This window comes from Neomonachus schauinslandi, chromosome 1 (assembly GCF_002201575.2).
Source record: "Neomonachus schauinslandi chromosome 1, ASM220157v2, whole genome shotgun sequence".
In the NCBI taxonomy this organism is placed as follows: domain Eukaryota; kingdom Metazoa; phylum Chordata; class Mammalia; order Carnivora; family Phocidae; genus Neomonachus; species Neomonachus schauinslandi.
In genome coordinates this window covers 148261405-148288220 of record NC_058403.1, presented here as the reverse complement: position 1 = coordinate 148288220, position 26816 = coordinate 148261405, and the positions used below count along the sequence as shown (strand labels likewise).

General features: G+C 50.1%; 1 protein-coding gene across 1 annotated transcript in view; it reads left to right on the top strand.

Annotated features, from left to right (window-relative positions):
• Positions 1 to 300: 300 nt before the first annotated feature.
• Positions 301 to 26816, top strand: part of ACVR2B (activin A receptor type 2B) — a 32437-nt gene continuing 5921 nt past the window's right edge. The window contains exons 1-6 of the mRNA XM_021705876.1: positions 301 to 432; positions 23933 to 24140; positions 24835 to 24944; positions 25106 to 25257; positions 25337 to 25480; positions 26441 to 26584. Of these exons, the coding sequence (XP_021561551.1) occupies positions 381 to 432; positions 23933 to 24140; positions 24835 to 24944; positions 25106 to 25257; positions 25337 to 25480; positions 26441 to 26584 (810 nt within the window). The 5' untranslated portion in view covers positions 301 to 380. The remainder of the gene's footprint in view (positions 433 to 23932; positions 24141 to 24834; positions 24945 to 25105; positions 25258 to 25336; positions 25481 to 26440; positions 26585 to 26816) is intronic.

Below are 26816 nucleotides of genomic sequence, written 5' to 3'. Positions count from 1 at the left end.
CCTCCCCCCACCCCTCCCCCCCGTTCATGGCCCCTCCGGACTCGGCCCCTGCGCCCGGGGCCCGGGCCCAGCCCCGCCGCGCTATGCCTGAGTCGGGCGCGCCCCGGCCCGGGCCCCGCCGCCGCCCCCCGGCCCCCGCGTCGTCCCGGAGCCCGGGCCGCAGCCTGCGCCGCCCGCAGCGGCCCTGAGCCCGGCCCCGCCGCCCGGCCCTTGGAGCCTGCACGCTGCCCGGGGACTAAGGCGCAGGAAGCGCGCGGGGAAAGAGACCGAAGGAAGAAGCGGGAAGAAAAGCGCAGCCGCCGCTGGGCCCTGCGCGCCCCGGGAGCGCCGCGCGGCCCTGCCCGCGGGCTCCGGGTGTCCGCGGGGCGGCGCCGCGGAACATGACGGCGCCCTGGGCGGCCCTCGCCCTCCTCTGGGGATCGCTGTGCGCGGGTAAGGACTGGGCGCGGCGTGGGGGGCGCGGGGAGGGCGCGCGGGGCCGGTCTAGGGCGCCGCGCGGTGTTTACCAACAAAGGGCGGGCCCGTGGCCTCCTCGCCGCGCCACCTGCACCCAGCTTGCACCTCCCGGGGCGGGGACTGGGGGCGCGCTGGGCGCCGCGCTCGCCAATCTTGGGGGGACGATCTTGTTTTTGCGGCGGCCTGGAGACCCCATGATCGGGGCCGGGATCCAGAGCCTCAGGGTCGGGGTTCAGGCTACTCGGGCGCGTGGAACCTAGGGAGAGTGAGAGGAAAACCAAAGCGTGGGGAAGGTGGCCAGATCTAACCCGGCGGTGGCGGGATCGTAGGTGCAGGAGGCGCTGGGGGCAGGACTACGCGACCCTCAGAGCCATTAGGTGTAGCGAAGGGAAGGGGCCTGCTTCACACAGCCAGGAGTCTCCTGCACCCCATCCCACCGGCGTCTGCGTTGTGTTCCCCTCAAGGCGGGCCGTTGGTGCCAGCTCCCACCTACGCTTGCTTTCCCTGCGGCTGCCCCAGGACGCGAGGTGCGGTCACCCTACGGGACCGCTTTGTTCGGGGCCCCTGAGAAGGGAGGTGGGGTGCAAAGAAAAATTAACAGGTCCGTTTCTGCCTCTGAGAAGCACGTGGCGGGGGTGGGTGACCGGCAGGGCTAGCGTTCAGCTCGCGTGCCTGTGGTTGAGGGTGTGTGGGTGCGGGTGTATACACGCGGAGTTCCTCTGGGAAAGCGCTTTTCCCCAAGGCCCAAGCAGTGATTTTCCTCTTCTAGCGGTGTTGGGGCGCGCCCAAGTCGGGTTGCGCGCAGGGATGGGCCCCGCATTCCGGTTCGGATGGCTCCAGGTAGCCCTGGGAAGCGTGGGGAGCCGCGCATTGAAGCTCCAGGGAGAAGCCCAGGGAGGTCGGGGCGGTTGGTGCGCGGAAGCCGGGGCGCTGGGTCCTGCGCGTCTTTGTTCCCAGCCCCCATTACACATGCAGCGCGGGTCCCCTGCCGCCCGCGGTGGCGGCAGCAGCGCGGAGTCTGGGAAACCCGTGAAGGGCGGGGCCTGGCGTGCAGGGGCGGGGCAGGGATCCCCGCGCTCCTGCGGGGGTGGCGATGGGGGATCTCCATCCTATCCCACCCCCACTCTCGGCCTCCTTTTCACGTAGCGTGGCTTAGTTGTCTACACCCAAAGCAAGTGAGTTGTCTGTGTGGAGTTTGGAGTTGCGTAGCCTGAGCGCAGGGAGGAGAGGATGAAGACCCTCTATTGGTACTTGGGCACAGTGTAGCAGGGGGCGTCACGGCTCTTTTGGAGCCATTTCCCGTGTGGTAGAAGCAAAGTGGTGGTGTTGAGCTCGTTGCTCCCTCTGCCTTTTAAGTGCTGCTTTGAGATGCTTCTGAAGGAAAGGAAGGCATTGCGCTCCGGAGGATAGGGCCACGGAAGCGGACTTAATAGGCTCTCAGTAGCCCACCTGGCTGTCTAGGTTCCTCTTGAAGGTCCTGTGCTCTTCCAAGCCCCAGCCTGCACAGGGGACCTCCTTCTATGACAGGGCACCTCAGACTTGGAACCCTCATCCTAATTTGTCTCAGTCTCGTCTCATCAGCCTCATCTCCTTCCCTGATGAGGCAGGACAGGGTGGGATGGGGCCCCTGGAAGGACTGTATCTCCCTCTTTCCCTCCGCTCCCCCCGCAGCCCGGCTCGGGCAGTGCTGAGTAGTGTGCTCTGCAAAGTGGGGCAGACTGGAATCCAAGGACCTATGTTCCTGCCCTGACAGGAAGATGGGGTCGCTGGGTGTTTCTTGTGGTCACACCAGCCAGTTCTCTGGTGGCCACTGCCCTGACCTGTGAGGAGCTCTGGGAAGAGCTGCCCCAAGCCCAAGGAGGGAGAGAGCTGGCCCTCCTGTTCCTTTGATTTCATGGATGCCCTTTCGTCAAGCTCTTGGCTTGCTGTTTAGAAGTACCCCATCGCCTGCAGCACACAGGAGGAGGATCCAGAACAGCACTGTCCAACAGAAATAGAGCGCCAACCATGTATATAACATAAAATTTCGTAGTAGTCGTGTTAATAAAAGGAAAAAGAAACAGGTGTCTTAGTCGGCTTGGGCTGCTATATGTAAAGACCACAGGCTGGGTGACTTCAATAACAGAATTTGTTTCTCACAGCTCTAGTGTCTGGAAGTCCGAGATCAGTGTGCCAGCATGGTAGGGTTGTGGTAAGGGCCCTCTTTCTGGCTGGCAGATGGCTGCCTTCTCATGCATCCTGGAGTGGCCTTTCCTTCCTGTTTGGAGGGCCGGGTAGAGAGAGATCATCCTTCCTCTTCTACTAACCCCAAATTGAGGGCCCCACCCTCATGAACCAGTCTAACCCTGATTACCTCTCAAAGGCTCCAGCTCCAAATACCATCATATTGGGGGTTAGGATGTCAACATACGGATTTTGAGGGGACACATGTAAACATTCAGTCTATACCTCTGAAACTAATAACATACTGTATGTTAATTAATTGAATTTAAATAAAAAAACATTTCGTCTATAACACAGTGAAATTAACTTTAATGGTATGTTTATTTAACCTAATACATACCAAGTAATCATTTCACCATGTAATCAGTATTAAAACAGTTAACGAGATGTTTTACATTCTTTTTTTTTTGTACTATCATCAAAATCTAGTGTTTATTTTATACTTAGAGAACATGTCAACTTAGACTTTCCCCATTTCAAGTGCTCAGTAGTCATATTTAGCTAGTGGTTACCATATTGGTTGGTGCAGGTCTAGAAGAAAGGGGGGAATTTATGGTATAATAATGGCACATGGTGCTTGTTACAGGATCACTGTTCATTTAGTTCTTCAAGTTTTTTGTGTTCTGTGCCTGGCTCAGTATCCTTGAGAAATAAGTTATTTGGTTCTTGCCTTGCAACGGACACCCTGGACACACTTGTGTATCTCTTTAGAACTTCTGACATTTGTCTCTGTATTTGGGGTTCAGATTAGGGCCTGTGGGGGTGGAGTGGAGACTTTCTGAGTGGAATGTCAGGAGCCACTGGTGGAGAAGGACCTGACTCTTGTCAGCTTTGACTGCCCAAGTTGTCCTCATGGGCTGGATGCTCTGATCCACAGATGTTGTCTGTTTCCCCGGGGGAGAAATGTGTATGAGTGATGAGTGAAGTGAGCCTCAGGCTTGTTGTAGTGGTGGCTGTCAAGGGCTGTTGGTACCATTCCCCAGGGAAAGGCATCCTTTGCTCCCTATCCTTGTACCTGCTGGGTACTCCTCGCTGGAGGGCTGGGCTGCCCTTTTTGGGAGGAGTGGACACCCTTATCTCTTAGAGGCTCTTCTGAGGTAAATGATACCAGAAACTCACCCAGCCTTCCAGGCTCTACAGCTGTGTGAATAAGCAAGTCCTGGGATGCCACAGTCTCCCACAGCTTGGGTGGGCCTCTGGTGTACTACTCTGCAGGGTCTTTCTGGGCATCGAGAATCGCCAAATAGCACCTGGACCTCTCCTGGCACTTCACCTAAGGAATTTTCAGGGAGCCCAGTGAAGGGTGCCCATTCTATACCATGGACCTTTGTATCGTGAGCCCCTCTGAGAATCTGTTGAAAGCTGTGGACTCTTCCCCCAGGAGAATACAAATAGAGAGAAAGCATGTGCATGTGAGAGCCAGCACATGCATTGTACATGCACACTTGCTGTTTTGCCCTGATACCAGCAGCCTATAGCCCCCTGGATTGCACTCCGTGAAGTCCTGGCTACGCTACACATAGCCACTGTACCAGTCCTGAGGGGCAGCTTGTTGCCCTTGGGGGGGGGGTGCACTGGGCTTGTTCCCACATTGCTTCTAACCACCGGACAGGACTTCTTTACTTCTGCCTTTTGTGATCCCTGTGTAGTGTTTACATTCCAGCCCTGCTCTCCTCCTCCAGGCAGCCCTCCCTTGAGTGCCTATGCATTCAGCCCCTTCCTGGGAGCTCACGGTAGTGCAATTGGGGACCAAGGGACATCAAGTTTAGAGTTAAGATTCACTTGTAGATACTTGCCTGTTACTGTGGATGGAGATTTGGGGGCTGTGAGGAGGGGCTGGTGTGGGAATACTTTTGAGAATGACACTGGATGCACAGCTCTCAGGCAGGGTCCTGGCTGGGTAGACCTCATTCTAGGACAGGGTTTCTCAGTCTTGACACTGTGGACAGTCTGGACCCCATGATTCTTTGTTGTGTGTGTGTTTGGAGGGCGTGGCGGTGAGACTTGTCTTGTGCATTGTAAGATGTAAGATGTTTAGCACCATCCCCGGCCTCTGTTCACTAATTGCTAGTAGTCCTTTTAATTTTGACAACAAAAGTGGCCTGGGTAGAGGGGTTGCAAATCACCTCAGGTTGAGAACCTCCGATCTAGAGGTGCTTTAAAGAGACAGTTGTGGGAGGTGGGGTTATGGCTAATGCCCACAGCACCCCACCTTCCCGGATTCAGGGTGGGAGGTTGGAGTCTCCTCAAAGCCTGGGAGATCCCTGCTTGCTCAACCTGCTCGGCCTTGAGAGTTTGATTGGAAATGAGCGGTTCAGGCGTCCCTCGGCCAGCCAGCGAGGAGAAATCTGGCGTCCTTGAGTTTTCCCAGAAGTGGTTCGGGTTTCAAGGAGGTGGCGGCCGTGGGTGGCCGGGCAGCCTGCCTGCCCGCACCCGCCCACCCGCCTCTGCCCGCCGCCTTGAGCTTTGCAAGGGGACCTCGCCCTCCCACTCGCGCAGAATGTCAGGCAGTGCGTGTTGCCGGGGCCGCCGCGCCGCCTGGAACCCCGGGGCCGCCGGCCGGGGAGCCGCCCGAGCTGCGGCTGGGAGCTGAGGCTGGCTGGAGCAGTGCCGGGGCTGCAGCAGGACGCGGGCATGCCCCTGCCCTCGAGCAGGCCGGCCGCCTGGCGCCCCGCCGAGCCTGGGGACGCCAGCGCAGGGGGGCAGCCTCTCCCCCGAGGTACGGGCGCAGGCCTCCACCTTGGCCTCTGGGGGGCGGCGGGCAGGGTCCGGGAGGTGGGGTGGGCAGCACGGGCGCCAGCACTGGGGTTGGTCTCTCTGGGCGCGTGTGCCGGGCTTGGCAGGTGGGCAGCCCCGCGTCTGTACTCCACTCCAGGCTTTGCTAGGGAGGGCTTTCTGGGGGCTCCTCTCTGATCTCGAGCTCAGCAAGGCACAGCTTGCCGCCCTGGGACCCGATTGCAGACTGGGCTCTTAACGGTGGGAGGACGCAGTCCTGAACGCTTGCGTTTCCAAGTTCTCCACACCATTGGTGTGTCCAGTGTTTATTTTAAAGGGCTTCTTACTGGGGTTGAGACTTCTGGTTCCATCTTGTTGCCTTCTCGGAATTCTTTATCTACTTTCCTTCCCACCCAGTCACCAATTCTTTGTAGACACCCACCCTCTTGGGGCTTCCTTTTTTCGGTCTTTCTCCACCAGACTCAGGCCCAGCCCAGCCCAGAGGTGCCTGTTTCCTCAGGACCTGGTGGCGCTGCTCCTGGATGCCCAAGTTGGGGGTGGGGATGGGAATGGGGGAGAGGAGATGCTACTGCCTTCTTTTGAGTCTCTTAAGTTTCTCAGTGACGTCTATGTCCGAGGCGCTGGAAACTAACTGATGATAGGGGCTGGGGGTGAGCTGTGCCTCTTCCTGGCCTAGGATCAGTCATGGCTTCTGGCCCTTGAACAGCCCCAGGCTTCGCCCTGGTTATTCCATTCTTGCTGGACACATATGTGCCTTTTTTTCAGACTCGGACTGGCAGCCCTAGCTGGGTGTTTTCATTCATGGACGTGTGGTTATTGGGAGCAGGTGTTGGAAAGGAAGCCTGCCCCACTGGGCAGATGTGTGGCCCTTCTCCCAGGGGATCTTCTCTAGGGGCCTGGCCTGCCACACAATGGGACTTCTCTCCTCTAGTCAGCTTCTCAGCCGGAGCAGAGGTGTTTTGTGAGGTGAGCTCATGTTCTTGTTTGCAAATGTTTCTCTGCTGACTAGTTCAGTTCCACTCTGACAACCAAGGAGGCTAAAATTAGTTCTGGGGAAGGAAAAGGAAGGCTGGTTGGAAACCCAAGCCCTTGGCTGGAGGATGGAGAAGGCTGCTTCCCGGAGTTTGTGGTCAAGCATTTCGGAAGATGTGACCAGACCAGCTGTTGTCTGTCTATCCGAGGAGAGGGCGGGGCCCCTGCTTGCCTCCTCAACCTGAACCAATGGAAATGGGAGGCTGACTTGGAAGCTGACTCTCTTGAGTGTTGATGTCAGGATGTTTTTTTCTTCTGGCTTGTGTAGTGGTGCATAGTGTTTTCAGGTATGAGGACAATGCCTTTTAATGTCTAATGTCATTGACAACCCTCTTTCTACCTCCTGCCCTCCCCCATTGATTCAGAAAGAATGCGTGAGTTCTCCGAGCCCTGGGCTGACAGCCATGGGTTGAGAAACCCATGTCCTTTTATGTACTTTATGGGAATTTCCTTGTCCCCCAAGTTTTGATGTTCCCTTCAGGTGCTCAGTAGCCAGGCAGACCAGGGCCTGCTTTAGAACTGGCTTGGGTGGGAAGTGGGTTAGAGAGGAGCCCTGTGGCTCATGCCTCATAAGGAGATCTAGCCTCTCTGCCTGAGAACCTGGGGATCAGCGTTCATCTGCTCTGGGGCTTAGAAATAGAGGGGCAGAAAAGTTATAGAGGTGAATTCTGCTTTCCCTCCCACCAGGCTGGCCCCTCCTCTGAACCCCCCACCTCAGAGTGAGTCCTGCAGGGCCACTCAGGGAAAGGAGAACTAGGACAATGCAATTCTGCCCTGAAAAACCACTCCCAAACCTCCCTTTAACCCGGGGTCTCCTGGTTAGGCACCAGGGTGTAGCTGGGGGAGTAGAGGTCACTTTGGCCATAACTTCTTTTCCCATTTTAAATTTTATTAATTTTTAGTTTTACAAATTATACACGCATTCAACTGCAGAAAGTTAGACGTTACAGATAAAACCAGGGCCCTTTACCACTCTTGGTCCCCACCTGATCCCATCTGAGTCCTTCTACACACATTATCTGCATCTGTGGAAGTACTTAGAGAAATTGGATTTTGTAACTTAAGATGGTATTGCTCTTTTCAGACATTTAATTGGGGTATAAAATACATGTAGAACAGTGTAATTATCATAAGTGACAGCTTGATGAATTTTCACAAACTAAATATGCCCATGTAATCAGCATCTAGATCAAGAATCAGAAATTGACCAGCCCCTATCCCCACCAAGCCCTTTCTTGCTCCCTCCAGTCTTACCCCTACATCCCTAAGGGTAATCACCATCCTGACTTCTCACAGCACACGTTAGTTTTGCCTGTTTTTGTGCGTTATATGAGTGGAATCTACAGAGTGAACTGTTTTGTGTCCATCTTTTCTTTTTGCTCACCATGTTTGTGATTTAACATCTGTATTGTTGCATGTCATGCCTTTTAAATTCAGAGATATGTTTTGGCAATCCTTCTCATACATATGGGTCTACCTTGATCTTTTTTAATAGCTGTGTGAAATTTCAAAGTTGGTATATAGACTATATTTTTTATTTAGTCTGTTGATGGATTTTCTGACTGTATACAGTTTATTGGTTCTCAAGGATAGATGACAAGAGGAATTTCTGGGTCATAGGACATGTGTATTTTATTTTTTAAAAGATTTATTTAAGTTATCTCTACACCAAATGTGGGGCTCGAACTCACAGCCCTGACATCAAGAGTTGCGTGCTGTACTGACTAAGCTAGCCAGGCGCCCCAGGACATGTATATTTTAAATTTTAATAGGTACTGAGAAATGGCTATACTGGTTTTTTTCCCCCCACGAGGCTACCCAGTTGATGGCAGTGGGGGCAGAAGCTGGGTGAGATGGCAGGTGGCCTTCTGCAGCAATATGTGAGCCTCCCCCCCTCCCCCCCAGCCTCCAAAAATGCTAGATTACAGAGGTTGGAAATAACCCACTTCATGAAGGGTGCCCAGACAAGGTCTAATGTCTGGAGAGCCAGAGAGGCTCCTTCCTGTGTCTGAGCCTCCTGGTTACTGTGTTGATAGAGGAGAGGTAGCAGTGGACTTGCCAGTAAATGCTGGTCTGGGTCTGGGATGGCTGTGTGAGCTCACCAGCCATGCTCTACATGGCCTCTGCCCTCCAGAGAGACTGACGCACTTGCTGAAGGTTGTGAGGAGCTGTACATAACAGGACACCACCACTGGTGACCCCAGTTCATTTGACAGAATCGTGGCATGGCAGGATCCTGATTTCCCATGTGGTGATAATGGTGGTAGGGGCTATGGGAGACACTTGCAGAAGAATTATTATTTTTTTTTATTTTATTTTATTTTTTTTAAAGATTTTATTTATTTATTTGAGACAGAGAGAATGAGATACAGAGAGCATGAGAGGGAGGAGGGTCAGAGGGAGAAGCAGACTCCCTGCCGAGCAGGGAGCCCGATGCGGGACTCGATCCCGGGACTCCAGGATCATGACCTGAGCCGAAGGCAGTCGCTTAACCAACTGAGCCACCCAGGCGCCCGCAGAAGAATTATTTTAGAATCTGGTGAAAAGCTTCTCACGACAGAAAGTAAGCTGGTGAGCTTCACTTCCTGTCTGAGCGTGTGCGGTGTTCCCTTGTATAACTTTCTGCCACGATTGGCCACAGAACTAGGGAAGATCGTTTGAGATGACTTTTCTCCAGAGCCTGTGCTTTCCTAGGCTCCTTCTCCATCATGCTGTTTCACTGCTCTTTCACTGGGATTCCTTGCATAAGCCCACTTGTCAGGCTCTGCTTGTGGATTTAGGTGACAGTGGATTTATGGTACTGTTTCTAGGATGAATGATGTCCCAATCAGCTTTCCCAAATTGTACAGGTGAGGTACACTGTCTGTGCATTAGACTGATAGGGCTGCCAGAGAATGGATGGCTTTGAAATACCACAGACTGGGTGGCTTCAATAACAGAAATGTATTTTCTCACAGTTCTGGAGGCCGGAAGTCCTCCTCGGTGCCGGCAGGGATGGTTTCTGGTGAGGACTTTCTCTTTGGCTTGCAGATAGCTGCTTACTTACTCTGTCCGCACATGGTCTTTTCTCTCTGTGTGGATACACTCCTGGTGTCTTTTCCTCTTCATCTAAGGATACCAGTCCTATTGGATTAGGACCCCACCCTTATAACCTAATTTGACCTTAATTACCTCTTTAAAGGCTTTATCTCCCAGTACAATCACATTGGGAGGTAAGAATTTTGGGGGCCGGGGGACGACACAATGCAGTTCCTGACAGTCTGAAATAATAAAATTGGTTGAAAGGGAATTCTCTTTCCCTCTTGAGTTACACTTTGGAATGGAAGTTACTTTTTTCAGGCCTCTGCCCCTAGGGTCTGATTAAACACTTCCACAAACGGGCTTATCTACATAGGTGATTTCAGTTTCTGTGTTATGTGTAGACCTCTCCCCTTTGGGTATTATGTGTTCCTGAAAACAGTCTAAAAGCTGGGTAAAAAGTAGATATGGAGGCTTCCTCTTTCGATGACCAGGACCAGCCCTCTTTCTGAAGGCATCTGGAAAAGATGGACAGATTGAGGAAACATCTCTGGCTGAAAGCACTGTACAGCTAAGAAGATAGTGAAGACCTACCAGGTCAGATCTGTGTGAGAACAGAGGCCCTGGGTGGTGACTTTGATGTTTGAATCTCTTTTTAGCCCTTCCGTGTGGGCAACTGAGAGGGTTGCATTTGCATTTGATAGCCTTGTGGGGCTAGGAAGACAGGGATTGGAGTTTTCAACAGAGGGCAGGTATGGTGAACCCCTCCTTTCAAGCTGGAACCCCAAAGACTTGGGGGTAAGGGGGCACCAAGAGAAGACAAATCTAAAGCAGGATTAGGATCTTCTGGAATTAATGGTGCCTTAGCTGCCTGCCAGAAGCACATGTAATATCATTATAGGAATATAACATCATTGTAGGCCTCAAATTATTTTACAAACAATTTTGCATGTATCATTACTGGGTGATCATGATCATTTTAAATAAATAGCCATCAGAAACATCACAGCTGAAGCAAACCTGGGTGAACTCCAGACTGGAGTTATTTTATGCATATTGAAAAATAGTGCTTGCTATGATCAAGGAAATAAAAGTGGAGAGCTTTCAGTAGAGAGCTGGAAAAATATGTAAGAGTTAAATGAAAAATCTGTTATAGATCTGCATTGTACGTGGACAGAAATTAAGAACTCAGTGGATGATTTTATCAGGAGGTTAAGTAAAACTGAAGAGAGAATTAATGAATGGGAAGATAGATCAGAAGATAATATACAGACTAAGCCCTTCAAAGAGAAAAGGATAATACAGAAGAGAGGGAAAGATACAGAGAGGATGAAGTGAGAAGATCTAAGATCCATGTAATCAGAGCCACAGAAATGACTGAGAAATAAAAGAAGCAGAAGAGATAATAGCTGATAACTTTGCAAAATGAATGAAAGGCATCAAGCCACAGATTCAAGATGCCTTGTGAACCTGGATAAGACAAATAAAAATTCCACATCTCTTCTCTTTTTTTTTTTTTTAAAGATTTTATTTATTTATTTGACACAGAGAGAGAGATAGCGAGAGCAGGAACACAAGCAGGGGGAGTGGGAGAGGGAGCAGGCTTCCCACCGAGCAGGGAGCCCGACCCTGGGATCATGACCTGAGCCGAAGGCAGACGCTTAACGACTGAGCCACCCAGGCGCCCTCCACATCTCTTCTTATTCCAGCCATACTTCTGAACCCCAAGAAGAGAATCTTAAAAAGCAGCCAGAGAAAAAAAAGCATATTTACAATCAAAAGAGTAATGGTTATATTGACATCTAACTTCTCAAAAACAGTGGAAGCCAGAAGACGATGGAATGATAGTTTTAAAGGCTAAAAGAAATAATTGTCAACCTAAACTTCTATATCAAGTGAAACTGTCTTTCAAGAATGAAGGTATGGCGGTGCCTGGGTGGCTCAGTCGGTTAAGCATCCGACTCTTGATTTCTGCTCAGGTCATGATCTCAGGGTTGTGAGATTGAGCCCCATGTTGGGCTCCACGCTCAGCAGGGAGTCTGCTTGAGATTCTCTTCTCTCTCTCTCTCTGCCCTTCCCCCCTACTCTGTTTCTCTTCCTCTCTCTCTCTTTAAAATAAATACATACATCTTAAAAAAAAAAAAAGAGTGAAAGTATCAAGTAAAGAGGGTGGTCTTCAGGCAGAAGGTAAATGATCTAAATGGGAGGTCAGAGATGCAGAAAAGAATGAAGAATATTGAAAATGATAGGCATGTGGACATGAAAGAAGTGCGTTATTGAATTCGAAATACATAAAAAAGCAACACATGACAACAATGCTATATGGAGAGTGGAGTGAAAATAGAATTTAATTGTTCTAAAAGTTCTCACGTTGGCCACCAAGAGGATAAAACTACCTATTAATATTAGGTTTTGATAATTCAAGAAGGCATGCTGTAATCTCTAGGGTAACCACTAAAGGATAGAAAGATGATAACTTTCAAGCTAATAAAGGGGACAGATGGAATAATAGAGAATTCATAAATTGAAAAGAAAGCAATAAAAGTGAGATAAGGGAACATAGAGCAGGAGAGATAAATAGAACTAATATCCCTAATGAGTATAAGGTGCAAAAGTCTTTAAAACATTCACAAATAGAATCCAGCAATATGTAAAAAAATATATATATATATCATGGCCAAGTGTTTTAATCTCAGAAATGCATAATTGATTTAACAATTGAAAATCTAATCTGCCATGTTAACAGAGCAAAAAAAACCCGTAGGATTATCTTAGTAGATGCAGAAAAAGCCTGTAGGGTCTAATCTTTAATCCTCAGAGTAAAACAGTTTGGAAATGCAAAGGACTAAGAAGAGTCAAGGCTATCTTAAAGAAAAAGAACAAGTTGTGCCTACTGGATTTCAGGCTTCATTGTAAAGCTGTAGTAATAAAAATGGGAAGCTTTTGGGGCACCTGGGTGGCTCAGTTGGTTAAGCATCTGCTTTGGGCTCAGGTAGTGATCTGGGGGTCCTGGGATTGAGCCCCACATCGGGCTCCCTGCTTGGAAGGGAGTTTGCTTCTCCATCTCCCTCTCTGCTCCTCCCCTGTGCTCATGCTCTCTCTCTTCCTCTCTCTCTCTCAAATAAATAAAATCTTTAAAAAAATAAATAAAATGGGAAGCTTTTGGTGCTAGATAGCTAAAGAGACAGTGGAATAGAATAGAAAGTCCAGAAATATATTCATGCCTATATGGATGCTTAATTTAAAACAAAGAAGAAACACAGAAGTTGGAAAATGGACAGCTTTTCCCATAAGAGTAGAAGCATTTCAATTCTTTTGAAGTGATATTTCATAGGTGTGAGAAATTGTTTCAATATTGGGAAGTGGTACTAGTTGGTGGGGCTTCAATAGGGAAATAAATCATCCATTTTTGTGTCTTAGTGTTACAACATTTCATCTTAATAACCACTCTAGCTATGTTGACATGGTATATTTATTTCCATTCATTTACGTTCAACCTGTCTTTGTGAATTTTTTGTTTCAGGTTATTCAGTTTTAGAATTTCCATTTTGTTCCTTTTTTTTTTGTAGGTTCTATTTCTCTGCTGATATATCCTATCAGTGCCTTCATTGGAATGTATTTTCCTTTACTTTCTTGAACATATACTTCTGATAGTTACTTTAAAATCTTTGCTAATTCCAACATCTGATCATCCTAGAATTAATCTCCAATGATTATCTATTCTCTTGAATATGAGACACATTACCTATTTTTCATATAATTTTGGGTTATATCTAAATATTGTGAGTGATAATTGGTAGAGGCTCTGAATTTTGTTATGTTCCTCTTAAAAGCATTGCTTGTTTTGAGTTTGTTTTGTTGGTGTTTTGTTAGTTTGTTTTTGTTTTTTTTGGTTTTTGTGTTAGCAGGTAGTTATATTGGCTGAATTCACAAACTCTTCTGTGGTGTGTAGCTGCTGCAATGTCTGTTTTAGTTCCTTTAGGCTTACTTGGTTGCTTGAAGTGTGATTGGTGCCTGTGTAGTTAAAGGTCAGCCAGCAGTTTGAACAGAGTTCACATGTAGACCTTTCTCCCATCCTGGTCTGGCTGTCACCCTGTATCTCCTTTGCTTTTCATCTTTAAGCTACCTGTCACTATCTCTTGTGTTGCATCTTTGGGTTTTTGTATCCTTGTTGTATCTTCTTTTTTTGTTTACTTCCTCATTTTGGTGGAGTATATTCTCTACTACCTTTTTTTTTTTTTTTTTTAAGATTTTATTTACTTGACAGAGAGAGACACAGAGAGAGAGGGAACACAAGCAGGGGGAGTGGGAGAGGGAGAAGCAGGCTTCCCGCCAAGCAGAGAGCCCGACACGGGGCTCGATCCCAGGACCCTGGGATCCCGACCTGAGCCGAAGGCAGACGCCCAACGACTGAGCCACCCAGGTGCCCCCCTCTACTACCTTTTAAGAAAGGGTGAATAGGAGGTACATTTTTGTGATCTTACTTTTCTCTCTTTTCCCTTCACATTTCATTAATAGTTAACTGGGTATGAGCTTATAAATAGGAAGTCTTTTCCCCTCCAAATTGTGAAGCACTGTCCCATTATATTCTAGCTTCCAAGTATTATTGGCTGCAAGGAAGTTCATAGCCATTCTGATTCCTAATTTTTTATAGGTGATATTTCTCTCTTGATAGACATTTGTTGTGGGATCTTTTCTTGTCCCCACTGTGGTGAAGTTTCACAGTGATGGGTCTTGCTGGGGGGCACTGTGCTGGTCTTTGATTTCTTCCCTTTTGTTTTTTCCTTCTGGAACTGCTGTTAGTTAGGTGTTGAACTTCCTGGACTGGGCCTCTAGATTCCTTTTCTGTTTTCTTTCTTATTTTCTGTATCCTTGTGTGTTTACTTGACTTTGGTTGTGAGATTACTTCAGTGTTATCTTTTAATCCTTCTGTTGATTTTCATTTCTGCCATATATGTATATATAATATATATATATTTTTAATTCCCAAGAGCTCTTTCATTTTCTGGTCTTTTAACAATACCATTCGATTTACTTTTCACGGGTGCATTGGTTTTTTAGCTCTCTGAGGGTATTGATAGAATTTTTGAAGTTATATTCTCCCTACATAATCTCTATATTCTCCAAGTTGATTTTTTTCTCCCCTACATGCTTTTATCTCTGTCTTTCAGGTAAGTGGCTTTCCTAGACCTGTTCATTTTAAGGATGGACCTGAATACTGATTGAAAGCTCTGAACTCCTGAGTAGAACCTGCCAACTGTAGGATGATCTGATGGGGTTGTTTTTGACATTAGTTAGATTCTCCTGAGAAGTATCTTCTGCTTTGTGTTAGGGGATTGGTGGGGAAGGATAGGTATAGGCCTGGCTGCCAATATCCTGGGAGCCATGGTGGGAAGAGAGCTGGAGTTTCTGTATTTCGTATATTATTCTGTATTCCTCTTGTTTCAGTATGGTGCCTGTGCCCTCAAATTTTCCCACTGCTCCCTATCCAGGCTCTTTATTTTATCTTCTTTAGAAAATAACCTACTCTCTGCTGGGTTGAGGGAGGTAGCCCCCAGCCATGGCAAGTGGTAGTGAGCTCTGAGGATCTGGCCAGCCTTTTGTCTTTGGACTCACCTTCACCCCACTCTTCCAGAGACATTTGGTGCCACAAATTCCTGAGTTTTAGAGGCTCCTGTGGTGGAAATCATGTTGCTTTTCAGCTTTCTTCACAGCCAACTCAGGAGTCTGTGTGGTTACTGAGCACTTACGTATCTGCTTTCCAGCTTCAGAATTTCATTTCTGTGGTTCTTTCCTGTTCTTTTTGTCCTTACGGTTTTAGGCTTTATAAAACTTCTCTTTGCTGTGGTTTTCATCAGATTACAGAAGGTGGCAAAAGTAATTTTTGTGTATAATCCTTAAACCTTTACCTGGAAGCTTTCTCTTTAGTATTCTTCAGAAATGATGGGGCTTGGAGAAAGACAAGGATTCCAGAGGATGGCCCTGGACCCACACGTTGTTCTATGGGAGGATGGTGCCAGGGACTTGTTTACAGAGTTGAAGTTGGAAGTGAATTGAGGTGACCTGGCTTGATTCCTTGTTCCTAGGCTGGGCTTGTGAAAGCTTATAGATCTCTTCCTGTCACCCTTGGAAAGTGCTCCTGGACTTATATTTCGGCAATAATAGTGAAATAGTTTAACAGCTGATAAACCTCCTTGTGCAAGACATGTAGAAATGCTGGATAAGATATAATAAATGTCCTTTTAAAATGGATATGCATAGCTGCATATATAAGAAAGGGAGAAGCAAAAGGAGGCTGGAAATTAAAACTGTATACCTCCACTAGCTAAAGTTGTTGATTCCCAGGGGGACTCTGCCCCTCTCCCTAACTTAGAGGTGTAGGTTTAGTGGCAGTGTGTAAAGCATGAGAGATAAGGTATGAAATTGAGACTGAGGCCCTCATATGATAAAACTTCCATAGGGTTATACCTTCAGTGAAAGTATGGACTAGAAGGAACATCCTTTTGCTGACAAAGGGAGTATAAAATGAAACTGTCTTGTCCTAGGTTGATAGGGAGGCAAGGTAGTTTCCTTTGAGAATTTATAACCATAGGTCTGTGCTTACATGAGCTTGCAGTTGAAGTTCATACCAACTAGTGTTCTCTGGGAAACTCGAAGTTGAGAAATTAAAGTGATTCCAAATTGATGATGTCCTAGAAAGTTTGGCAGAAGCAAAAACATAAATTATCTCTGGAAGGTTGCCCCCTCAAACTTGGCCTTCGAGTATTCTCACAATAGAGGCCTGATGAACATAAGCTCTGTATCCAAAAACAGAATCCAAAATTATGAGAATCCTAAATTCCAAACATGCAAGGAAACAAAATACCATGAGTGAAAAATCATCATATTAACAGGTGGCAGAAATAAATGTTCAAGAAATTAAATTTTGGAATTATAAAATAGGGGTTTGGAAGTATGACAAATAACAGAAGTATCAAAATCAACCAAGAACTTTTTTTAAAAATAGAACTTCTAGAAATGAAAAAATGGGTTAATTGAATTTATAAATTAAGTAGAAGAGCTAAATAGCAAATTAGACACAGCTAAAGAGAGAATTCATAAATTGGAAGTTAGGCCATATGGAATTATCCCTAATAGTGCCTAGTTACAGAATTGGAAAATATAAAGGCAGGGTTAAAATACTGGATAGAATGAGAAAATCTAATGTACTTTATTTATTAAAGATATTTATTTATTTGAGAGAGAGAGGGCACATGAGAGAGAGAGCATGTGTGAGCACAAGCTGGGGGGGAGGGGCAGAGGAAGAGGGAGAAGCAGGCTCCCCGCTGAGCAGGGAGCCTGATGTGGGACTGGATTCCAGGACTGTGGGATCATGACCTAAGCTGAAGGCAGATGCTTAACTGACTGAGCCACCCAGGTGTCCCAAGTCTAATATACTTTAATAGGAATTTCAGAATCATAGAATAGGGAGATGTAATACTCAAATTGATAAAAAGCCAAGAATTTTTCAGAATTGATAATAGAGGTGAATCATTGGATAAAAAGTATATTTTTCCAAGCAGTGTAAATAAACTTAAACATAAACTTAGACACACAGCTCATAGTGAAACTGCAAAGAGAGGATCTAAGAAAAGTAGCCAAAGAGAAAAGACAGAGTATCTACAAAGTTAAAATAATAGCAGACTTTCCAGCAACAATAGAAGTCAGAAGACTGTGGAATAATATTTTCTTTTTTTTTTTTTTAATTTATTCATGAGAGATAGAGAGAGAGGGGCAGAGGTAGAGTCCCTGTGGAACAGGGAGCCCGATATGGGACTCGATCCCAGGACCCTGGGATCATGACCTGAGCTGAAGGCAGACACTTAACCAACTGAGTCACCCAGGCACCCAATATTTTCAAAATGACGAGAAAATAACTCAGCCTAAAAGTTTATGTTCTTTTAAACTGTCAGTTGGGAAACAGGGCAAGATAACACTTTCAGAAAAGCAAACAAAAGCTTCTCTACAAAAGATCTTTACTGAAGGAGGATGATTTTTGTAAGGACAGTGGTCCCAGAAGGAAGAATAGAGATGTAGGGTTGGCTGAGCAGACAAACTGATGAATGTATGGACAAATAAGAAAATACCGAGTATATACAACACAGATCATATCTACTCTGGTAGGCAGATAAGAACAACAACAATAGCAGATTAAATATTTAACACCAATGTTAAGTTAAACTAAGTGTGGTTGGAAGGAGGCAATGGGCTAAAACAGTTAAGTTCCTATGAGGGATGGTAGAGATGTTAACTTTAGGTTTTTAGCATAAATAGTACATATTAAAGTTTAAAGGCTAGCTTGTAATAGAATAGATATGGAGTGCATTACTTCCAGACCAGAGTGGCTGAAATGTGGAATTAAAAAAGATAATCCAAAGGTTGTAGCAATAGAGAAAAAACAAATGTAAACATAGCAGTAATCATGAATGTAATGAAACTCAATTCTAGGTCAAAGACAGTGTTAAACTGAACTGGAAGAAAAAGATACAGAAAGATTTAAAATAAAAGAAAAAGATAAATTCAGAAAATACTAACACAAAATGTTGTATAGCTATGTCAGCATCAGATCAAATAGCCTTTTTGGTGAAGAGCAAATGACCAAATGAAGAGGGTTACTATATGGTCAGAAAAGTTTTATTACCAAGAATATATAAAGAATTTATACAACTCCTGGGAAATACATCCCAGCAGAAAAATGGGAAAGGATGTGAACAGGCATTTCTCAGAAGTAGAGATTAATAAACACAAAAGGATGATCAGTTTCACAAATAATCAGGAAAGGGGGATCAAAACTGTCCTACACAATTTCATACTGACCAGGTGAGCAAATATCAGGGGTGAGGGTGTGGCTCAGCGGGGCTGTAGTCTTCTGGGAACATAAATTGGTACATCCAGATGGGTCCTTGGGAGAAAAGTTGGACAGTCTCTAGTGAGTTGAAGATGCTCCTACCTTGTGATAGGACCCAGCATGTCTAACATACCCCCTGAACTGCCCTCGCATACGTGAGCACAAGAAAGCACATAGGAGGAGTCTAGAGGTTTCCTGGTGGTAGTGCTCAGATCAGCACCCCTTGTAAATAACCTAGAAGTCCATCGGGAGGATGGACACTTCAGTAGTGAGCTTGTACAGTGGACTGCGTGCACCACAGAGCTGCAGGGGCGGCAGCAGGACACGGACTGCGGAGCCAGGCTGCCGGGGTTCCAAACCTGGTTTTGACACTTGGTAGTAACTTGGGGAAGGTACGTCACCTCACTGTGCCTCAGCTTAGGATTTATTTATTTGTTTGTTTATTTATTTGAGAGGGAGGGGCAGTGGGAGAGGGAGAGAGAGAATCTTAAGCAGGCTCCAAGCCCAGCGTGGAGCCCTAATACGGGCTCAGTCTCACAACCCTGAGATAATGACCTGAGCCGAAATCAAGAGTCGGACGCTTAACCACCCAGGCGCCCTGAAATTATTATTTGTAAAGTGCTTAGTTTAGTGCCTGCTGTGTGTTTGTTAAATGAATGTGGATCAGTGTGGATGGCTCACAAATAAATGGGTTGAAGCAAGAAAGCCAGTGTGTCAGAGATTGTTTGGCTCCTGGAAACATACTGAGTTCTTGTGTGAAAGTTCAAAGATAACGTATACATGCATTTTGGATTCTTTTCTGTCCCACTCTCCGTCTGTGCCACTCTACAGTGGGTGCACACTCAAATGTATGTGTGTCTGTGGGTGTCTTTCTCACACTCCAGCCTTCCCCCTTGCACCTCCCCTTCGCCCTTTTAGGTTCCCTTAGTCCCCACACCCTGGCCATTCTTACTCTTGTGGGGGAGGCGGAGTCATGAACATGGACCAGATACTGTTGCTGGGAGCCGGAACCTTCAGATCTCTGGGCCCTTCTTGGCTCCTCTGGAGGAAGCTGCTGGGACAGCAGGTACTCAGCTAACTGTAGGGCTGCCTTCTGAGGAGGGCAGGGCGAGGGGAGCCTAAGGCAGGAGCCTCCCAGGAAGGGAGCCTGGCCACTGGCTAGGGGAAGGCTGCCTCTTCTCTCTAGGCAGATCTGGAGTCTGGGCAGTAAGGGAGAGAGCACTGGGCATGCCTCACTTGGCCACCTCTCAGGCATGGAGGCATCTGGGAGGAGGGTGCACCTTGGCATGCTGATGGCAGGGGGCTGAGGTGGATGTGGTGGGTGGCATCCCTTTCTCACTGGTCTACAGTGCCCCGTGGTTGGGGCTGGGCATCTGCTTCCTGGGGTGGGGGGCAGGCGCTGCCGAGGGGCTTCAGGAGCCAAGGGTAGAGTGCAGCCGGTTGCTGGTTGCTCGGGTTCCTCTGGGAGATGTTGGCTGGCTGGATGCACCCCAAGGCCAGAGCTCAGGGAACCCCAGGGGAGGCATGGCCACGCTAGCTTCATATCCTCCTGCCAAGGCTCTGCCTTAATCACCCTCACTTCTGCATCCCTCTGTCATGCTTCCCTCCCTGTTGTGCTTTGAGTGCCTTCCAGGCAGGGTCCAGGTAGGCTTTCCCCTGCTTCTCCCCAGCACATCGTGGGCTGTGTCCGAGGCCATCTGGACTGGGAAACACCTCCCAGTGCTTGTCCTCGGGTGTCAGAACTGGCCTGTTTAGGGCAAGCTCTGGAATGTTGGTTCAGAGTGGAGTATGTATTTTTATTTTTCTCAGTGCTGGTGTGTGTCCACAAGTGGGGTTTCTCAGCCCACCTGGGCTGAGGGCTCGGGGAGTACTGGGGCCTTCTTTCCAATAAGGAACCTAGAAACTGTCTGTTGGGGACACATGGTTCCTTTGGAGGCCAGCAGTTGGGTCGGCTGTGACTCAGGGATGGAGTGAGCCACTTGCCCAGGTATCCGGGAGGTAGGCTGCCCTCAGGGCTCTGTGGTAGCAAATATGGGGGGATTGCAGGCACCCCATCTTGGGAGCGCAGCTTCCTCTCCTGCTGGGATAGGTGAGTGGGTGGGGGTCAGGGGAGCCTCCTGCGCATGGGTGCCCCGCCCGGGAGCAAGCGTGGGCAGGAACCCTGTGTCTGTTAAAAGGCAGAGGCTGCCTTGTGGTTGGAGTGTTGCCAGAGGCTATAAATAGCTGCGTGTCTGCAGAAGCAGAGCCCAGGGAGGAGGGAGGAAGGGGGAGGCCCTGGGTTTCCAGCTGGCAGCAGAGCCTGGGTGTGGTGTGGGAGGGGCTTGGAGTCTCCCCGTCTCCCCAGGTCCTCCTTGGCTCTGAGTGCAAAGCTTTTGGAGGCGTTGGTGTGCACAATCCCTGCTTGATGGGCTGGGAGCCCTCCTGGGGGGGCTTGTAATGTGAAGGGTTGTCACAGGCAGCAGGGAGGAGTATGGCTCCTGATAGGACAGCTAATGTGCCAGGTACTGTCATAACCACTCTTAAAATGCATCAACTCATTTGGCTCAAGAACAGCCTGAGGAGTTAGGTGCTTCTATCATCCCCTTTTCACACATGAGGACACAGAGGCACAGGGTGGATTGATAACTTATCCAGAAGTATCAGAGCCAGGATTTGAACGAAGTCCGGCCAGCTCAGGGCTGCCTTACTCTCAGTTGTCTGTAGGAAGATCTGGTCGTGGCTGGGGGTGGGGGGGTGGGGGTCCAGTTATATCCTGAGCCCTTGGGTCCTACCTGGAGCCTTGAGATTTGGCATTCCCCAGCCCTGTCCACCTGTGTCCTGCCCATGGTAATGGCCAGAGGAGCCTCTGCTTGGTGAGTGGCATGAGGAGAGAAGCTGGGCCGGCCTTGGCCACTGTCAATGTTGGGACTCCTCACCTTGCACAGGGGGCTTGTTGCTTGTTGTCTACGTGGAGATGGGAACTCCCCTGAGGACCCTCAGGCTGGGGCTGCAGGCTCAGGCCACGCTTCCTGTAGTCCCTTCCCTTCAAATCCTGCTCTCGCCGGCTGATAACCATGTCCTCTGTCTGTTTATTCTTCCATCTGTCTACCTGCCATGTGTCTGGAACTGGTTCTAGCACTCAAGATAGTCAGGGCTTCTGCTTTCATCAGCCTTGCAGGCTCGTGGGGGAGGCTGACATTTCAAAAGTGATTTTCAAGTACATTTATAATGTTTTATTTCTTAATATGAGTATTCACTATGTTATTTTCTCTTGGAGGTTGTCTTTGGTTACATTATTTTTACACATTTTGAATGTCTGAAACATTTCTTTAAAAAACAATAGGTAGTTAGTCAAGAGTGGTAAATTAGGGGTGCCTGGGTGGCTCAGTCGTTAAGCATCTGCCTTCGGCTCAGGTCATGATCCCAGGGTCCTGGGATCAAGCCCCACATTGGGCTCCCTGCTCAGCGGGAAGCCTGCTTCTCCCTCTCCCGCTCCCCCTGCTTGTGTTCCCTCTTGCTGTCGTCAAATAAATAAATAAAATCTTTAAAAAAAAAAAAAGAGTGGTAAATTAGGTGATGGAGGAAGCACAAGGGCCTGTGGAGGTAGAGAGTTTGCCTGGTCTCTGGAGAGAGAAGAGCTGGAATCTAAAGGAGAAAGTGGGGAGCATCCTGCAGCCAGAGATAGTAACTTGTGATAAGCCCAGAGGTGGAGCGTATTCAGGGGCCTGGAAACATGGTGTGATGGCAGTGGGGGAAGCAAGATTGAGGAGTAGCCAGCACCCCTACCTGCAGCTCATCCCATCCCTTTAGGTTCTCCCCTAAAACCTTAAGCCTTACGCTCGATGAAGGGCCTGGCTGGGGGAAGCCAACATGCACTCCTGCATGAGCCCCTTTGTTGACCCTGATGCCCTTCTTATGGACCAGGCTGGGTCCCAGCTGCCTGGGTGGTTGGGAGGGCACTCTTCTTACAAGTGTCCTTGGATGCCCAGAGCCATGGCTAGACACTGGCATTCTGATAGGATGACATTTTGAACCCTTGGAGCTTTGAGATTTGCTGCTTGCCCTTGGCCTCTGGAGGAGCCTCTTGTCACTGCAGAGAGCTGCAGAAGGGCTGGGGTGACTAGAGAATGACCTGCAGTGGGGGGAGGGGGGCTTCCCTCCTGACAGCCAGTCTTTGTCCTTCTCCCTGGGTGTACCATGGCATATCAAGTTCTTTGCTCACGATGGCCACTGTGGGCGTGAAGCGGAGGATGAGGGAGGCTTTGGGCTGTTAAGACTCAGGCTCTCCTCCAGGGTTGGGGTGGGATCTTCTCTTCTGGCTGCTGGTGGGCTGGCTGGCTGTCCATCCGTGGGGGTGACTCTGCCCCGTCCTTCCTCCTTCCTGGGGCAGGAATATCAGCTAGAGGTGGCATCAGATCCCTGGCCTGCAGTAGGCCCAAGAAGAGTGGCGAGGTCAGGTGGATGCTTGGTGCTGATTTCCTCTTGGGTGTCTGTGTGATTTTTGGTAGTGAGGTTGATCATGGGTGTCCTGTAAAGGGACCATGGTAGGGCACTCGCAGACAGAGTTCTGGAGAGCTCTTCAGCCCAGGAGTCAGGGGCAGGGGCCATAATCTGTTTCCTGGGAACCTCCTTTGGCATCTCCTTCCTCCTTCCCATTACAGGGCTTTGGGGGTCTTGGCAGTTGGGCAGATGGGAGGGCTGGGACGGGGTTGCTTGGGAGGGGTTGGTGAGAAAGGTGGATTTGGTGAATGCTTGAGGCCATATTTGAAGGAAAGAATATTTGAAGGGGGCAGTTGGGGGTCCAGGTGTTTGGCCACCTGGATGGCACTCATGCAGGGGGTGGAACAGGGCACAGGAATGGTGGGGAGTGCTCACAGGGGTCTTCAGGCGCCAAGCCCAGCTGGGAGGATTCTGTTAACCACCTCTAGCCACCAGCCAGCCCTCCTTCTGCTTGGGGCACATACTCCCTATTGTGACTCTGGGAGCCTTACCCTGATCACGCTGGCCTGATTCTTAGACCTTCTCCTGCCCTGCTGAGCACCAGGTGTGGTTGCTGGGTGCTGGAAGGACACTGGACTGGAGGGTCCTTATTTCCTATTCAGTCTGGACGGGGATGGGGGACACACCAGCAGTGTGTCTCCCCAGGATGAGGCAGACAGCGACAGCAGGAAGCTGCCTCAGAGTGTGCCCAGACATGGTCCCTGAGGTCTGCGGCCGGGTCACCTGAGATTCTGTGGGGTGGGGAGGGGGCTAGAGGTAGAGGGTGGTGGTGTTTAAAACTGTAGTAGATTCTGCCCCCGTTTAAACTGTTCAGTATGGGCTAGGCCCAGGAATGTGTATTTTTAGCAGCGCCCCCCTCCCAGTGATTCTCCTGTGCCCTGGGGTTTCGAGGGCTCCTCCATTTCTGCTGCTGCAAGGGAGCCGTCCCCACCCCCACCCAGGAGCTTCGGGCATCAGCGGAGCCCCTTTGTGTGCGTGTAGCCATCAGTCTGGCTGTTGGACACCCACCCACAACTCAGCCTCTCGCAAGGTGGCCGGGGACTCAGGGCAGGCGCCGGGGTTCGTGGAGCGCTCAGCCCTTCTCTCATCTCCTGGGCACAGGTTCTGGGCGCGGGGAGGCCGAGACTCGGGAGTGCATTTACTACAACGCCAACTGGGAGCTGGAGCGCACCAACCAGAGCGGCCTGGAGCGCTGCGAGGGCGAGCAGGACAAGCGGCTGCACTGCTACGCCTCCTGGCGCAACAGCTCCGGCACCATCGAGCTCGTCAAGAAGGGCTGCTGGCTGGACGACTTCAACTGCTACGACAGGTGCGCCGGAGCCCGCCCTCCCCTCCCCCCAGCACCACCCCTGCCCTCCCCTCCCGGCACCACCCCTGCCTCAGTCCCGTCGGAGCCCGCCCTCCCCTCCCCCCAGCCCCACAGCCCGCTGGAGCCCGTCCTGTCCTCCCCTCCCGGCAACACCCCTGCCTCAGTCCCGCCGGAGCCCGCCCTCCCGTCCCGTTCTCCCCCGCAGCCCCGCCGGAGCCCGCCCTCCCCTCCCCCCAGCCCCAAAGTCCCGCAGCCCCCCTGGAGCCCGTCCTGTCCTCCCCTCCCCTCCCCGCACCACCCCTGCCTCAGTCCCGCCGGAGCCCGCCCTCCCCTCCCGTTCACCCCCGCAGCCCCGCTGGAACCTGCCTCTGGGCCTCAGGATGTGAAAGCCAGGCTGGTATTTAAGGGTAGGGGGAGACCTGGGCCTCTCCAGACAGCTCCGTAGGGATGGTGCCAGGGTCCTAGCTTTCCTGCAGCCGTGTATACCCTGCCCCAGTCCAAAGGAGAGCTCTTTGTGTGGACCCTTGGCTATCCCTGCCCGACTTTGGGTCCCACTTTAGGGGAGGTGGGTTCACACTGTCCCCTGGTGGTTCCCCCTGAGCTTCTCTGTTGCTGGGGAGGAGTGGGCTGGGCAGGCCCCAGTGAGGCTTGTGTCCCTCAGCTGAAGGGTCTGTGGGAAACTGTGTTCCTCCAGGCAGGAGTGCGTGGCCACCGAGGAGAACCCCCAGGTGTACTTCTGCTGCTGTGAAGGCAACTTCTGCAACGAGCGCTTCACCCACTTGCCGGAGGCTGGGGGCCCGGAAGGTGAGGGCCCTGGCGGGGGCAGGCTGGGGCCTCTCCTTGGCCCTGGAGCTCTCCTCTCAGCTCCTGAGTTGGGTGGGCAGTGGCAGCAGGGCTCTCTGGTCTGGCTCCTGAGGTGTGTGGGTGGGCGGGCTGTGTGACACAGGGCTCCGTGTGTCCCCCAGTCACGTACGAGCCACCCCCGACAGCCCCCACCCTGCTCACGGTGCTGGCCTACTCGCTGCTGCCCATTGGGGGCCTCTCCCTCATCGTCCTGCTGGCCTTCTGGATGTACCGGCATCGCAAGCCTCCCTACGGCCATGTGGACATCCACGAGGTGAGACAGGGCTGGCAGAGGGCAGGGGTAGAGGTGGGGTGGCCCAGCCAGACCCTCTTAAGCCCTCCATCTCCCCCAGGACCCCGGACCTCCTCCTCCGTCCCCTCTGGTGGGCCTGAAGCCTCTGCAGCTGCTGGAGATCAAGGCTCGGGGGCGCTTTGGCTGTGTCTGGAAGGCGCAGCTCATGAATGACTTTGTCGCTGTCAAGATCTTCCCACTCCAGGTGAGTGAGTGAGGGGCCTCCAGGTCATCCACCCCTGCTGTCCAGCTTGAGCTGTCCCACCCCAGGGCATTCCGGGCCTAGGCAGGTAGGATGAGAGGGAGGCGGGCCCCACTGAAATTTTCTTGAAGGGCTGGGGTAGGGCTTTGCAAAACCTTGATCCACTCTGGTTTTCAAGGGTTTGTTTTTTTTGTTTTGTTTTTTTTTAAACATAGGGTTTTTTGTTTTTTTTTAAAGATTTTATTTATTTATTTGAGAGAGAGAATGAGATAGAGAGAGCATGAGGGGGGGAGGGTCAGAGGGAGAAGCAGACTCCCCGCTGAGCAGGGAGCCCAATGCGGGACTCGATCCCGGGACTCCAGGATCATGACCCGAGCCGAAGGCAGTCGCCTAACCAACTGAGCCACCCAGGTGCCCTCAAGGGTTTTTTTTTTTTCTTTTTCTGCATATAATTTATTTATTTATTTGAGACAGAGAGAATGAGAGACAGAGAGCACGAGAGGGAGGAGGGTCAGAGGGAGAAGCAGACTCCCTGCCGAGCAGGGAGCCCGATGCGGGACTCGATCCCGGGACTCCAGGATCATGACCTGAGCCGAAGGCAGTCACTTAACCAACTGAGCCACCCAGGCGCCCAAGGGTTTGTTTTTGATACCAGGTTCTGCTTAGAGGCCTTGGACACCAGGCCTGGCTCTGCATCTCATTTGGTGGGTGACACAGGGCCACTCACTCCCCTCCCTGGGCCTCAGTGGCCTTGTTTGTAAATCCGGTGCTAGCCCTGCGTGATCTCCGGGATCACTGTTGGCCTGTACTCCGGGGCCCAGCTCAGTCCTGGTCATCTGCCTGCCTCCCTTACGGAGCCGAGGCTGGCTGGGTGGGGTGGGTGGGGGCGCGGCTGGTGTGGGGTGGCGCTTCCGCCTCAGGGTGGTGTGGGGGCAGTGGGGTTTAGCCGCATCCCTGCCTTAGGACAAGCAGTCATGGCAGAGTGAACGGGAGATCTTCAGCACCCCCGGCATGAAGCATGAGAACCTGCTGCAGTTCATTGCCGCTGAGAAGCGAGGCTCCAACCTTGAGGTGGAGCTCTGGCTCATTACGGCCTTCCATGACAAGGTGAGTCATGCTTATGGACAGGGGCTCTTGAGATGAGGTGGCCTTCCACCGTAGGATGACCCTTCCTAAGTGTGGATGTGAGTGTCTACAAGAACTCCTGATTCTGGGATACATTCTTTTTTTTTTTTTTTTTTAAAGATTTTATTTATTTATTTGACAGAGAGAGACACAGCAAGAGAGGGAACACAAGCAGGGGGAGTGGGAGAGGGAGAAGCAGGCTCCCTGCAGAGCA